Genomic DNA, 13,669 nt, shown 5'->3' with positions numbered 1-13,669 from the left:
ATCATAATTTTAAACCGGCATGAAAAACATATAAAATCTCTTTTTAAGCATCAAAAACTTTGTTTCTTATGACAAAATTATTTTCTTGGAATATCTAAGAAGATATTGCCCCTTTAGGTTCACTCACAACGTTCTTATCATCCGTGTATCCACTCAAAAGCCTTACTAGAGAGCTCATCTCAGCTGCCATATTCAGAAAAAAAGAGCTCCTTTTCTTCTTCTTCACGACAGCAGCAACAACAACTAAAGAGACTGAGGGAGAATGGGTGATCTGTGTTAAATAAGGAGTCACATGTTAATGTATATGAGAGGGGAGTTGTAATATATACATAGGGATAGATATATGCCACACTATGAAAATTTAAAAAAGTGGTTAATGTTGATTATTACCAGGTGAATTTTGAATTTTCTAATACTCCTTTGATTAATTGTTTTATTAATTGTTTTTAATTTAATTTAATTTAATTATGGTATGCGGATGGAGTTGAGGAGGAGAATTCAAAGAAAGGAAGGCGCCTAAATAAATGCTAGCATTTAATGCTTTGATATATCAGTCGACATTTTTGGCAGTGTGTTTGGTACTGCGGTAACTGTCATGGTTGTGATTTGAAAAAAAATTATTTTATAAAAAGTACTTTTAGTTGAGATTAATTTTGGAAAAATATATGTTTGGTTAAAACTGTGATTGAAATTGAGGTTGAACAAAAAGTAGTTTAATGTGTTTGGTTAAGAATGTATTTTGAAATTGAGGTTATAAAATAATTTTAAAAAATATATATTAATATTGATGGTTTTTAATTTAAATATTGTAGATTTAACTATTGATATTACATCATGAAATAAATAATATTTTATGTAAAATATTTTTTATTGTTACATTAAACTATCTACAATTTCATCACGTATTAAGAGTTCGTTATTTGCATGGTTGTTTATGCGTTTGAAGCAATCACAACAAAGCACCTGTTTGGTAAACAAAAAAACACAATTTATTTCTGATGGGGCGTATTGAGTTTTGCGTTTAAAACACAGTTAAAATAAAGCAACTCTCTACTGCTTTTCTTCTCTGCATTGTTCATTAAAGTGCGAGTGAATTTTAATTCATTCGCACTGTTCACGTGAATAGTGCTTCTTTTTTTTTTTTGAAAAAACAGTGCAGTGAATTGATTTCACTCGTACTGTTTACGTGAACATGAACAATAATTATTTTTTTGAAAACTAGTTTAGAGTGAATTACATTTACTCGCACTATAATCTCAATTTTATTCCTGATAATATTTTACCTAATTTTATTACATGCTCAAAAAATCATGGAAACTGTAGTTCTTGTTGGATGAATTTTATACGTAATGGAATTATAGACAGTTTAATGGAATAAAAAAAATATTTTATATAAAGTATTATTTATTTCATGATGTAATAGTAGTAGTTAAATTTACGATATTTAAATTTAAAACCATATATATATATATATATATATATATATTGTAACCTCAATTTAAAAAACATTCTTAACCAAACACATTAAATTATTTTTTATTTCAACCATAATTTTAATTAAACATATATTTTTTCAACCAACTTCAATTAAAAATATTTTTATAAAATAATTTTTTTAAAACCATAACAATACCAATTACTGCACATTATGAAGGCCGTAGCCCATAAAAATACTTGACAAGGTTGGCACGGCAGGCACATATTTCCAACAAATCTAGAAGTTCTGTTGACATTTATAAAACCCTAACCTCATCATCAACCGACGCAAGCGAGCCAACCCTAGGCATAGCCACCAAATCATTAACACTATCTCTTCCTCTTCAAAATCCATGGCTAGAAAACGAAAGCTCGACTCCAAATCCACAGAAACAGCAGAAGAACCGCCGAAGAAACAACAGCAACAAGAAGAACCACCAAAGGAAGAACCTCAAGAAGAAGAAGTAGAAGAGGAGGAAGAAGAAGAATATGAAGAGGTGGAAGAGGAGGAAGAAGATAATGAAGATGATCCAGATGGAGAAACCAATCAAAACGCTCAGATCTCATCTGTTGAGAATCTAAACGACGACGATGACGAAGACGAGGAGCCGATTGAGAAACTTCTTGAACCGTTTGGAAAAGACCAGTTGATTAATTTACTTCGTGAAGCAGCGGATGGTCACCGAGATGTTGCAGATAAAATCCGGCAAGTAGCTGACCAAGATCCGGTGCACCGGAAGATTTTTGTTCATGGGCTTGGTTGGGATACGAATGCTGAGGCTTTGATCAATGCGTTTAAGCCTTATGGTGAGATTGAGGACTGTAAAGCTGTGTGCGATAAGGTTACGGGGAAATCGAAGGGTTATGGGTTTATTTTGTTTAAGAAAAGGAGTGGGGCGCGGAAGGCGTTGAAGGAGCCGCAGAAGAAGATAGGGAATAGGATGGCGGCTTGTCAATTGGCTTCTACTGGTCCGGTTCCACAGTCCAGTGCTGGACCCTCTGGGCCGATCGCTGCTGCTGCGCAAACACAGCAGCCGGTTTCGGAGTATACGCTGAGGAAGATTTATGTGAGTAATGTGGGAGCAAATTTGGATCCTCAGAAGCTAATGAGTTTCTTTTCGGAGTTTGGAGAGATTGAAGAAGGACCATTAGGGCTTGATAAAGCGACTGGGAAACCGAAAGGGTTTTGTTTGTTTGTTTATAAGACAGTTGAGAGTGCTAAGAAAGCGTTAGAAGAGCCACATAAGAGTTTTGAAGGGCACATTTTGCATTGTCAGAAAGCTGTTGATGGGCCAAAACATGCGAAATCGCAGAAACCACCACAGCAACATCATAATATGCAAAGCTCGCATTACCAGAGGAATGATGGAGGTGGGTATGTTGCTAGTGGGGGTCGTGGTGGTCATTTAATGGCCCCGGCTGCTGCTGGTGCTGGGATCGGGTTTAATCAGAGTGCTGCTGCTCCTGCTTTGAACCCTGCACTTGGACAGGCGCTGACCGCATTGCTTGCCACTCAGGGTGCTGGATTGGGAGGGCTCACTAATTTGCTTGGGACTTTGGGGTCTGCCGCGGCTGTGAGCCAGGGTGGTGTACCTAGTGCAGTTCATGGAATGCAGGGTGCCTATGGGAACCAGGCGAGCATAAGTCCTGGAGTGATAGGAGCGTATGCGAATCAGGGAGCTATGCAGGGTGGATATCCAAATCAGCAGATGGGACAGGGTGGTTCTGGGAGAGGACAACATGGGCAATATACCCCTTATATGGGTCACTAGGTGTCCATCAGGTATAATAGTTATTCCGTACTTATTGAATTGCTACAGGATTTCACACATGGATTGAGACTTTAGAACCTATAGAGGATGCATATCATGGAAGAAAGTATAGCTCTTCCTGTATCATGTATTTATCAAAAGATTGCAGGCTGCAATAGAAGTTTTTCAGGGTTTATAGCACTAGGCAAAAAGAAGCCATTTTCAGTTTGTGGTTAGTCATTTTGTAGTTTTTCATGCATTTAATGACCACTTCAAAGTTCAAACACTTTTAGCGTTTAATGCACTATATTTCAATGCTAACATTTATTGGTAGTCGGTTTTTTCAGACTTGGCTTTCCACTCGGAGGTAAGGACACTAGAAATTTTCTTTGTCCGACTTCATTTACTTTTAAGTCTTCAGTTGCTTCAGTATTTAAATAGATATTTCCGTGATACTTTAACCAATTTGTGAAAGATTCTGGCCTGAAAATTTTTCTTGAGAAATTGTTTTTATGTTTTCTCATTCATTTTGCAGATCCCAAATAGGTGCATCAGTCTTTTAAGTACTGGCCTGCTGATTCTTCTGAAGTTTATGGAGCTTATGCAAATGAAGTCTTTATAAATATGACCAAAAGTTACTCTTTGCTGCAAAGGCCAGAATCTTAAAATGTCAAATGATGTTTATGTTTTCTCCATTTCCTGCGCCTTTTCTTTTTTAAAATATGTATTTGAGTTTCAGTATTTGGTTTAAAAGCTTTGGGAACAATTTGACTACTTTCAAGTATCTGTGTACTCTTTGAAGTCAATGATGTTGAACAAAACTATTTATTTACTTTCAGTTACTTGGTTTTAAGTGTTCTAATGTACATGGTCTTGTTCTCTTAAAATGAATACTTTCAAATGTTTCATCAACTGAATCTATTTGTGTTGAAATGATGTTATGTTTAGAACACTGAAACTTTGCTGTGATCTATAGGTGCAATCGCCTATGATGCACCCTGTATTCAAATTTGAAAATCATTTGATTGTGCATAGCAAATATGATAATGTTACAAAGACTGCTTATAATCTCTTTGGAAGTGTTCTGTTGTGCAGGTTGAGAGTTCCTAGCCCTCACCAGCTGGCTTCAAGTAATATTAGGAAATTTTCTTTCTGGGTGTGTGTGTGTGTGTGGCTTTTGGAACTTTTAACATCAGTTGACCACTCTGAATTGGTAAAATTATGTCTTGTGATGCAAAAAATGGTTTGACAACTTTTTTCTGAGCAGTTTTAGTAGTCTGTGGTTTTGTGGTGTGGAACTGTTTTAACTGGTGGTTTTTCTGTGGTATTGTAATTTAAAATTGATCGAAGTGTTTTACTCCCACAGATGTATTAGAGTGTGCGATTGTATTGAAAATAAGTTTGACAACTTTGACAAGAATTGGTGCTTTTTTCCCCTTGCATCAGTATTAGGTTGCTCTGGAAAAATCTTTGCTTTTATGATATGAGGGTTATTTAGGTTGTGATTTATTTGGGACTAAGTTACCATATATGTTTTGAAGTAGTTTTTTTTATCAAATACTCTTGAAGGCAGCATACCTTTTTGAAGCCCCTTGAGTAGTGCTTTGCGCAATCTAAACCCTGCCAGTTTTAAAATCAAAACAATTGTATAACTTCTGTTATTGGGGGTGATGCTACCTGAGAGAACTACCTGAGAGAAGCTCGAGATTTGTCTCTATAACTATTCAATGAAAAGTGCTTAAGTTTTTTTGTTAAACTGGTTTCATGTATTTGAAACACCAACACTGCATATGAGGCCCACAGAATGCGTGACATTATGGATTTGCTGGTCACTGTTCCACAGAATAACTGGTGGTTGCGAGGGAGTCAAAAGGTGAGAAATCAGCTGTAATGATTCTTTAATTGTCCAAATGAAGTCTGTTAATTTGTTCTGCATTGCAGTACATGAGTCCATAGAATTGCATAGGCCTTGTCTAGAGTCTTGTGGCCCGCCCCTGCTAGTTTTTAATTAAGTTGGTTGAGTTAAAGTGGGAGTCAAAAGCATTTTGTATTCAAGTCTTCAACCTTATAACCATGTGATAGAAGGAAATAATATGTGGAAGTGAGTCAGAAGATAATATATTAGTTCAAAAGCTATTCTTTGTTTCTCCCAATTAAGTTTGTTAGTGTTATCCTCACGTTGTATTACATGAGTATATAGAATTTCATAGACCGTGTCTAACAATCATGTAGTGAACTTTCACCCTGTTAGATTCTGGTTAAGGACCTATTTGGGATTGTGGTGGCGGTGGCGGTTTAAAGTGTTTTTCGCTTAAAAATGTATCAAAATAAGGTTTTTTTTTTAATTTTTTAAAAATCATTTTTGATATTAGCATACCAAAACGATTTGAAAATATATAAAAAAAATTATTTTAAGCAAAAAAAAAAATTCAAAATTTTTAGGAACGCAGTTTGTGTTCCCAAACATGCTCTAAGTTTGTTGAGTTGGATTTTGCGGTTCTTTCTTTGTTTCTCTCTTTTATTTTCTGGTGTGTTTGAATGCAAGCATGGCAACTATACACTTGTTTGCATTTTGTTACCCTTATCATTTTCAGCATTCCATTATCATCATGCTAAAGACAAAAGAATGACCTATAATTTGTTCATAAAAGAGTAAATTAATATTATTTAAGATATTTTTGGGGGGTTACATGTAATAACCCTCTTTCTATTTATTGTTATGTTACAAGCCATTTCCATAAATATATGGAAAAAAAGAAGTTATGAACTTAACGAAGTGACATCTTTCACTGAAAACACGTGGGAGCTGACAGCTTGTATGTTCTAACATAGGTTTCAAAGTTTAAGTTACTTCACTCTGTTGTGTTCATATTTTGATTCTGAATGCAGTTGATATGACTTCTCAATGTGAATTTTTTTTCAAATCTGTCAAAGTTTCTAAGTTTAAGTTACCTTTCCACTCCAGCGTCTCAGCATTATTTTCACGGAATTTCTGCATGCTTTGTCTTGAAAAACTCAAACACAACTCTTTGCCCGATATTCGGATGGCTCTGCTTTAAAATTGAGACTGAAGATAAACTTGTATGCATGACTTGAGTATATACTATATAGGTTTCTGGAAGCTTGTGTCCCTTTTTACCCTTTCGAAGTGTGGGATAGATTGGGTTGATATTTGTGTCTAGCAGATTTCAGTCCCTATGGAAGCACCCAAGGGCTTTCAAACAAGGAGGCGGCATTGCTGGAAGTTGATTTGGATCGTCCACGGTTGAATGATTACGATACCATGGCTAGCTTATCGGTTCCTCCTTCGATGTGGACTAAGGATTGCTTCCCGAAGGTTTTCATTCAATGTAGAAATTCTTCTTTAAATGGGTTGAAACCCCAAATTTTAACAATTTCTAATATTACTATTGATAAATTGCGAGTATGATTTCATTGATATTTTTCTTTGTAATTTCGTACAGTATGCCGAAATGGGTATTTACCAGAGTAAGCGAACCAGCTAAATTGATAAACTGGGTTGGTTATGTTATTCGATCTTCGAGGCTTGTTAATCTGTTTTAAAGTGTTTGTTAATAGTTTTTTTTATTATTATTATCGAAACAATGTTTTGTTTTTTATAAGTAAAATGATGACATTTTAGGTTTTTTAATCAAGTGCTCCATGAAGTGAAGGGCTGACGGTGCAGTGTCCCCTATTTTCAGGGGAAGCCACCAGCTAATACCAAGAAAAATTGTGTTCCTGTTCTTTTCAGAGCAAGAAGTGGCAGAGAAAATGCCTCGAGTCAAAGCACAAGTTCATTATAGAATTTATTGTAAACACCTTTAATTTAAAATATTAGTAGCTCGTGCTTGTTTTTTTTTTGAACGGTTGATCATGTTGACGTAGGGCTGTCAAGTAGGCAGTCACGTCTCAGCAGCAGAACAAAGGAGGGGAAATGCTTGCTGGGCACAGAGTTGGTGTCTTCTAGTGCATGCCTGTTTAGAAAGCATTCCCCTCTATATATATTTTATCCCAACCTCGCACATTACAAAAATTCAATGCTGTGCCCACCTTACAGAGCATCTTCATGCTGCTCAATGAAAATGAAAGAGTGATCAGCTGAGTGATAATAATAATAATAATAAAAAAAAAAAATCATTTGGCCTTGAGAGCATGTTAAGGCTCGGAATCTGCTGATCCTCTGTGTATTTTTTATGTTGTAAACTTTAATATCTCGGAAAAGAATTTCAGTTATTGAATTACCAGATCAAAATTTGAGTTATTGAATTAGCATACCAATTTAGATTGAATATTTTTTTTTTATTAAAGTGATATTGCTTTATTTTTTTAAAAAATTAATGTAGGTTTAACAACTATTGGTAGAAGGGAGCACAAATCCATATTTTTTTATTTCAAAATAAAATTAAACATGGTCGATGACGAATCAACCTATCCAAACAAAATTTACGACGGATTGATCACCTTGGTCAGGTTAATATCAAGAATTGTTTTTAGAATTAATAATAAAAAAAATAATTAACCCTAGTTGAACCAGTTACCCAATAATTCACACCTTTTTTTTCAAATCAAACCCCGAACCAGACCACACAATCATGCAATTACCTGAAAAAATTAAGGGGGCTGAATTGAATTTGAGGGACGACATTGAATAACATAGAATAGGTTCAAGTCATCATCACTGATAACCTTTTGTTTATGGTTTGGGATGAAATTAAGAAAGGCAAAAGGACTTGCTTGTTATTTTCCATAAAGAAATATATTGCTTGCACTTTATTGAGAGAGAGAAAAAAACGTGGGAAGCAGGAAACATTTGCACGTGCATCCTTCCTCGGCGGAAAGCGTAGGCACATCCTCGTATGCACACACATCATGCCTCCCTATAACTAGGAACATTTCACCTTGCCAGTGCTTCTGTGCTGCCGCCGCCGCCGCCTCACATTTTTGTCCTTTTTGGTTTAAATTAATCTTTATAGTTTACTTAACCATAAAATATAAATGTAAAACATGGTTTAGGGTTTATTTAGATTAATATTTGGATTAAGAGTTGAAAACTAAAATAACTATTAATTTTTTAAAAATAATTAAAATAACAATGAATTAAGAGTCGGGTTTGGACCAAATCAGTAAATTAATAAGAATTTTTAATTAAATTAGCCGAGTTTTCTTCTCTTTTTTTTTATTTAATTCTAACTATTCAAATCATAATTCTTACAACTATATCATACCCGAAGAAATTCAAAAAATTATAAAAACTTTACTTTCCCATCTTGATTTATGATAATTAAGAAGGAAAATACCGTTGCTAGGCTGGATCAATAATTTGTGTCCCTAGTATTACAAGAAAAAAGAAATGGTGATAAGGGAAATGATTTTCGTATTAAAATTATGAAAATATATTTGACATTGTTTATGTTTTTCTTTTTTATCTTTTACTTAAGCACTAATCAATCACAATATTATATTTTGAAAAGAAAATATTTTTAAAGAAAAAGAGAAAGGCAACAATTGGAATGTGGGTACAGTTAGGAAGTGACACTGCCCCACTAACAACTCACTGCCAAACAAAATGGACTTCTGTAGATTCAGATCAGATCATGCCTGTAAGTACATAAACCTTAAAATCTCATAGATTCTCTTGCTTCTTCTGTCAGAATTTCCGATTTTCTCCTGCTGTCCTTGGGATAAAATCACCTGTCCTTTCTTTCAAAAGTTACGTACAAATTGGTTTATTGTTAGTCTTGTTGCAAGGCTCACTTCTTTCACATACATTTGTTTTCCCTTCTGGGATCTCGTTGTTTTTGCTAGAGAATGTTCTTCTCTGGTCCTTGCAGCAACATGAGCTGATGTTTTTTTAGTCCTTTTGCTCTCTTTCTGGTATCTGTTTTCTCTTAGAGTGTTAAATTTGATTTCTTCATTTATCTGGGTTTCATTTCATTTGATTATATATTGGTTTTATTCGATCATATGTTTTGGTTTTGAGTCTTGATCCTGTTTCTAGCTCTTTGTCTATCAAGTTTCTGTCGTTGACATGCTGCATTTTTATTAGATTAAGAGAGAGATTGGTCAGTGAAACCGGTCTTGATCCGTGAAGTGGAATGAATGATAAGTGGTCTAGCTAGATTAGATTGATAGTGAAAGGGGGGAAACAGCCAATGGGGTCTCAAGGTGGATCATTTGAAGAAGAAAATCCGGAGTCTCTGATGGGGCGAGGTTCATTGGGCAGCCTGACACTTGATGAGGTTCAGAACCAGTTGGGGAACTTGGGGAAACCATTGGGGAGCATGAATCTTGATGATCTTCTCAAGAGCGTAGACAATGTGGGTGCTTGGTCTGCACCTATGAATAGACAAGGGAGCCTAACATTGTCAAGGGATCTGAGCAAGAAGACTGTTGAGGAGGTATGGAGAGATATACAGCAGCTAGATAAGAAAGATGATGATAATCCAGGGAGGAATGCTCCTTTCGGTGAGATGACTCTTGAGGACTTCTTGGTTAAAGCAGGGGTGGTTACGGAATCGACTCCGGTACAACAACAGGAAAGTAATCAATGGATGCAATTCCAGCTTCCTTCAGTGCAGCAGCCAGTGTATCAAAATAACATGATGACAGTTGTGGATGCAGCGTATCCTGATTCCCAAATGAACTTATCCCCATCTTCTTTAATGGGTACTTTGTCGGACACGCAGACTCCTGGGCGGAAAAGGGTTGCTCCAGGAGATGTGGTTGAGAAGACCGTTGAAAGGAAGCAGAAGAGGATGATTAAGAACCGGGAATCCGCAGCTCGTTCACGTGCAAGGAGGCAGGTTGGTTTTTCCATTTGGAGTTTCTCTGTGCATGAAACAGTTTGATACTTCATTCAAATATGTGTAAAGGGTGTTGATATTTTGATGAAATTGAACATCAGGCTTATACACACGAGCTGGAGATTAAGGTCTCTCATCTAGAAGAGGAGAATGAAAGACTTAGAAAACAGGAGGTAGGCTTCATTATCTTTCCACTGGCTACTTCTTTGAAATTCATGCTTGCCTGCAACCACTTGTTTTACTTTTACAGTGCTATAATCATCTTTAGTAGTTTGAATGTTCTAGCAAGGCTGCATTAACCCTGGTACATTGTGTTTGTCCCACAAAAAATAAACCTAGCACATTGTACACCAGTGGTTTATGACTTAGCACAGAGCAACTCCAACACAATCACACTTCTAATCACGTTTTTGAATTTGTGAAATCTCCTGCATTCAGTCCCTGCTGTCTCATTGAAAGTTCTTAGTACTAACAGACTATGATATTAGACGTACTGCTATGCCCTTTGCCTCTGATTACCAGTAGTGTGCTCATGTACATTACTGCACTTACATTGGCATGGATCTCAAGTTCAATGAAGCTGGTGTGTTGTTACCATAATGCTGCATCAGATTACTTGACTTTCCGTAGGCATAGAGAGTAACTCTAAAACTTTAGTCTGTGATGAACTGTTCTGTTGCCGGTGGCTCCTGTGGCCACATCACGGCATATGACCATGATTAAAATCTTATACCAGCACTCAACCGATTGGCTAAGGAAGTGGGAACATTACGTTTGCAGAAAATTCTGAACTCCCTTAATCCTCGTCTCTTAAACTCACTGAAACCAAGCCAATGGAGATTGGCTTCCTATCTGAAACATTGTTCACTGGGTATAGAACAAGACTCAGGACCAGGTAATGGGGCACAGAAGAAGTTCTTGCTGTTCCTGTATGCCGTTGCTGCTATGAGCTAAACATGTATATGATTTCATTTCCTTACAGATTACACAACAATATTTTCTTTACAGTGGATTTTTCCTTGCAGAAGGCGGAGAAGGTCTTGCCATGTGCGCCGCCTCCTGAACCTAAGTCTCAGCTACGCAGAACAAGTTCAGCCCCTTTGTGATCCCTTATTTTCATGGCTGACAATTGTGCTGGTGCAAGCGCAAGAAATGATGACATTCTGATAGATAACCTTAGTTTTCAAATCTCTATACTGGTTGGAGGATTATACATTACAGGTTTCTACTGCTGATTTTTTTTGTTGGCTTTCCTCGTGATGTCTTAAATCTACATTTTGAAATTTCGGATGTTGTTATCATGGAAACGTGAATTGTTTTAAAACTTGGATTTGCATAATATACGGGGCTTGACTTAATTCAGGTTTAAAAAAAATAAAAAAACTTAATTATTTTAATTAAAAACTCTGATTGACCTATCTGATCCGATTAAAACCCAACTATTAATCCGTTAACTCTTTTAAATTTTTTTCTCAAAACAATATTATTTTGATTTAAAAAAAAAACAACCGGATCATTCTAGATTGATCCTCCTAACCCGTGACTAGAATTTTATTTTTAAATCGGGTTTTAAGAATATGTTGTATATGATTTCTTTTGGCTAAATTCATAGAATTATCTTATGTTCCATAAAAAAATAAAAAAAGCAAATGTTAGTTTAAATTTAAAGGGTAATTTCAATTTACTCCTTAAAATTTGGGATGAATCCATTTTCTCTCCCTGAGATTTCAATTGTTTTAATGACCCTCCTGAGATTTCAATTAGGTATCAATGTCCCCTTTTAGGTAGCTCAATCAAGAAAAAAATAATATTTTTTTGGTCTATAAACTTTTTAAATTTGATCGAACATAACCTTCTTAAAATAATTGGATGAGATGAAATTTTCTAATCCAATTAAAATTTCCAAACGATACAATGTGTATCATTTATATTTAAAAATATAAAATACAAAATTAAATTTTAGAGTTAATTATCCCTACCACCCTCTATTTTGGGTGTTATTACACTTTGTAGCTTGAGTTGTGAAAACCTTACACTTTTCACCCTCTATATTTCTTGTAATTGCACATTCCACCTTTCATTAAAAGTCTAATGGTTGATAATTAATTAGAAATTGAGTTATCTTATGGTCAAAATACCATAAAATGACAAGTAAAATGTCTACTTAGTATTAAAAATATTTAGTTCAACAAAATCTAATAGCTGATGAATAATATTATCAACAAATTTTTCAAAATGTATTTAGCCTATCTATGTGAAGATGCAGCAAAAAGTATTAAATCCGGCTTAACTCATGACATGACATGGTCCAAAACTCGGGTTATAGATTAAATTAATTAATCTAAATTGATTCCGGTTAATGAAATTATAAAATTAATATTGTTTTGAATTTTTTTTAAAAAATTAATTATATTTTAACCAAATTAACCATATTATTAACCTATCAGGTTGATCAAACCAAGAAAGTTGAACTTTGAGTGACTTTTTTATACTCAGCCCGAGCCAGGATCATCCTAAACCCGCTGAGAATGAGAATGACCCGCCGGGATTCAATAACGGTGGACGCATCAAACAAGTTAAATTTTGCGAAGTTTACTAGTGCAAACACTACTTTTAGAACAGATTTTGTACTTTTCCTCAATTGATCTGGTAGTAATTTGACATGATCTGATGGGCTACAGAAAGTCAATCGGTGGTCCAGGCATTATTGCTGTCGTAGTTGAGCCATCTGCCATCAAGAACACAGAAATCAGAAAGCTAGTGGTGGTGGGAGCCAGTTTGAAAAGGGCATACAACTTTCCTGCGAGACTCGAAAGCTTGAGTGAAATCCTTGGCATCCAAGGACATCACCTCCCAGATCAACAAAGCTCCCTGGATCATTGTGAAAAAATGATTGGCAAAAAATTGGTGTTTTTTCATGCGAACCACAGATTGCTGCACCGTAGAAGCATCGTGTAGCCAAACCAAACGGGCACTCATTAAAATTTGTAAGAACGTAGTCTCTTTCGGAGAAATGCTGGAACCAGAATTTTGTGAGGCTTTCGCGCTTCATACTTGGTAAAATGCCGCACAAATTGGTGTCTGATAAGATCCTGCCTAAGCATTCAAAAGGGATAGTAAATTTCTAGAAAACATGGTGCATTACTGGTGCAACACATCCTCATAGACTTTTTTGAAAAAAAACTGCATGACACTGCAGGAATGCTTGATAACCATTAGGACTAGTGCAGTTTCTGCTTTTAGGCATATCAAACAATATCCAAGATGTGTATGTTCATCTATTCAGCTAAAACAAGATGTGTATGATCATCTATTCAGCTAAAATGTTCATTAATTCAGGTTTCATGTAACCCGGCATGGCCTAGTGGATCAATCTAATGACTAGCCCCCTGACATTGAAAAAACCCAGAATTTTTTTTTTAAAAAAATATCATTTAGATTGACCCGCGTCCAACTTGATACAGCTAGAACCTCCTTAAAAAAATAGCAAGATTGCCGAGATCTGCTAGTAAATCACAATCATCACTGTAGATTGCTTATCATAATCATCTTGACAGCTCAACGAAATGGGAGAAAGAAAATTAACTAATCATATCAAAAAGACTCGTTGGAAATCATTTTCTTTCACCATATTGG

The 13,669-nt window shown here is 35.5% G+C and overlaps 2 protein-coding genes across 7 annotated transcripts; both read left to right on the top strand.

Moving 5' to 3' along the window:
- Window positions 1–1,689: 1,689 nt before the first annotated feature.
- Window positions 1,690–6,762, top strand: LOC133689718 (UBP1-associated protein 2B-like). Of its 4 annotated transcripts, none has more exons than XR_009841333.1 (3): window positions 1,690–3,259; window positions 4,323–5,100; window positions 6,413–6,762. XR_009841333.1 is itself a non-coding variant. In XM_062109717.1 (2 exons), the coding sequence occupies exon 1, from the start codon at window positions 1,830–1,832 to the stop codon at window positions 3,246–3,248; it is 1,419 nt and encodes a 472-aa protein (XP_061965701.1). In that variant the 5' UTR covers window positions 1,690–1,829; the 3' UTR covers window positions 3,249–3,259; window positions 4,323–6,762. The 4 variants fall into 4 exon arrangements, 2 of the variants coding, with proteins under 2 accessions (XP_061965701.1, XP_061965700.1); XR_009841332.1 differs by having other exon boundaries at window positions 6,339–6,762; XM_062109717.1 differs by having other exon boundaries at window positions 4,323–6,762.
- Window positions 6,763–8,729: 1,967 nt separating this feature from the next.
- Window positions 8,730–11,353, top strand: LOC133688935 (ABSCISIC ACID-INSENSITIVE 5-like protein 2). Of its 3 annotated transcripts, none has more exons than XM_062108588.1 (4): window positions 8,730–8,830; window positions 9,277–10,033; window positions 10,135–10,206; window positions 11,059–11,353. In XM_062108588.1, the coding sequence occupies exons 2-4, from the start codon at window positions 9,383–9,385 to the stop codon at window positions 11,137–11,139; spliced, it is 804 nt and encodes a 267-aa protein (XP_061964572.1). In that variant the 5' UTR covers window positions 8,730–8,830; window positions 9,277–9,382; the 3' UTR covers window positions 11,140–11,353. The 3 variants fall into 3 exon arrangements, with proteins under 3 accessions (XP_061964572.1, XP_061964573.1, XP_061964575.1); XM_062108589.1 differs by lacking the exon at window positions 8,730–8,830 and adding an exon at window positions 8,839–9,104; XM_062108591.1 differs by lacking the exon at window positions 8,730–8,830 and having other exon boundaries at window positions 8,839–10,033; window positions 11,062–11,353.
- The last annotated feature ends 2,316 nt before the right edge of the window (window positions 11,354–13,669 follow it).

This window comes from Populus nigra, chromosome 3 (assembly GCF_951802175.1).
Source record: "Populus nigra chromosome 3, ddPopNigr1.1, whole genome shotgun sequence".
In the NCBI taxonomy this organism is placed as follows: Eukaryota; Viridiplantae; Streptophyta; class Magnoliopsida; order Malpighiales; family Salicaceae; genus Populus; species Populus nigra.
The sequence above is the reverse complement of the archived record's forward strand: the minus strand, read 5'-3'. Positions and strand labels throughout refer to the sequence as shown.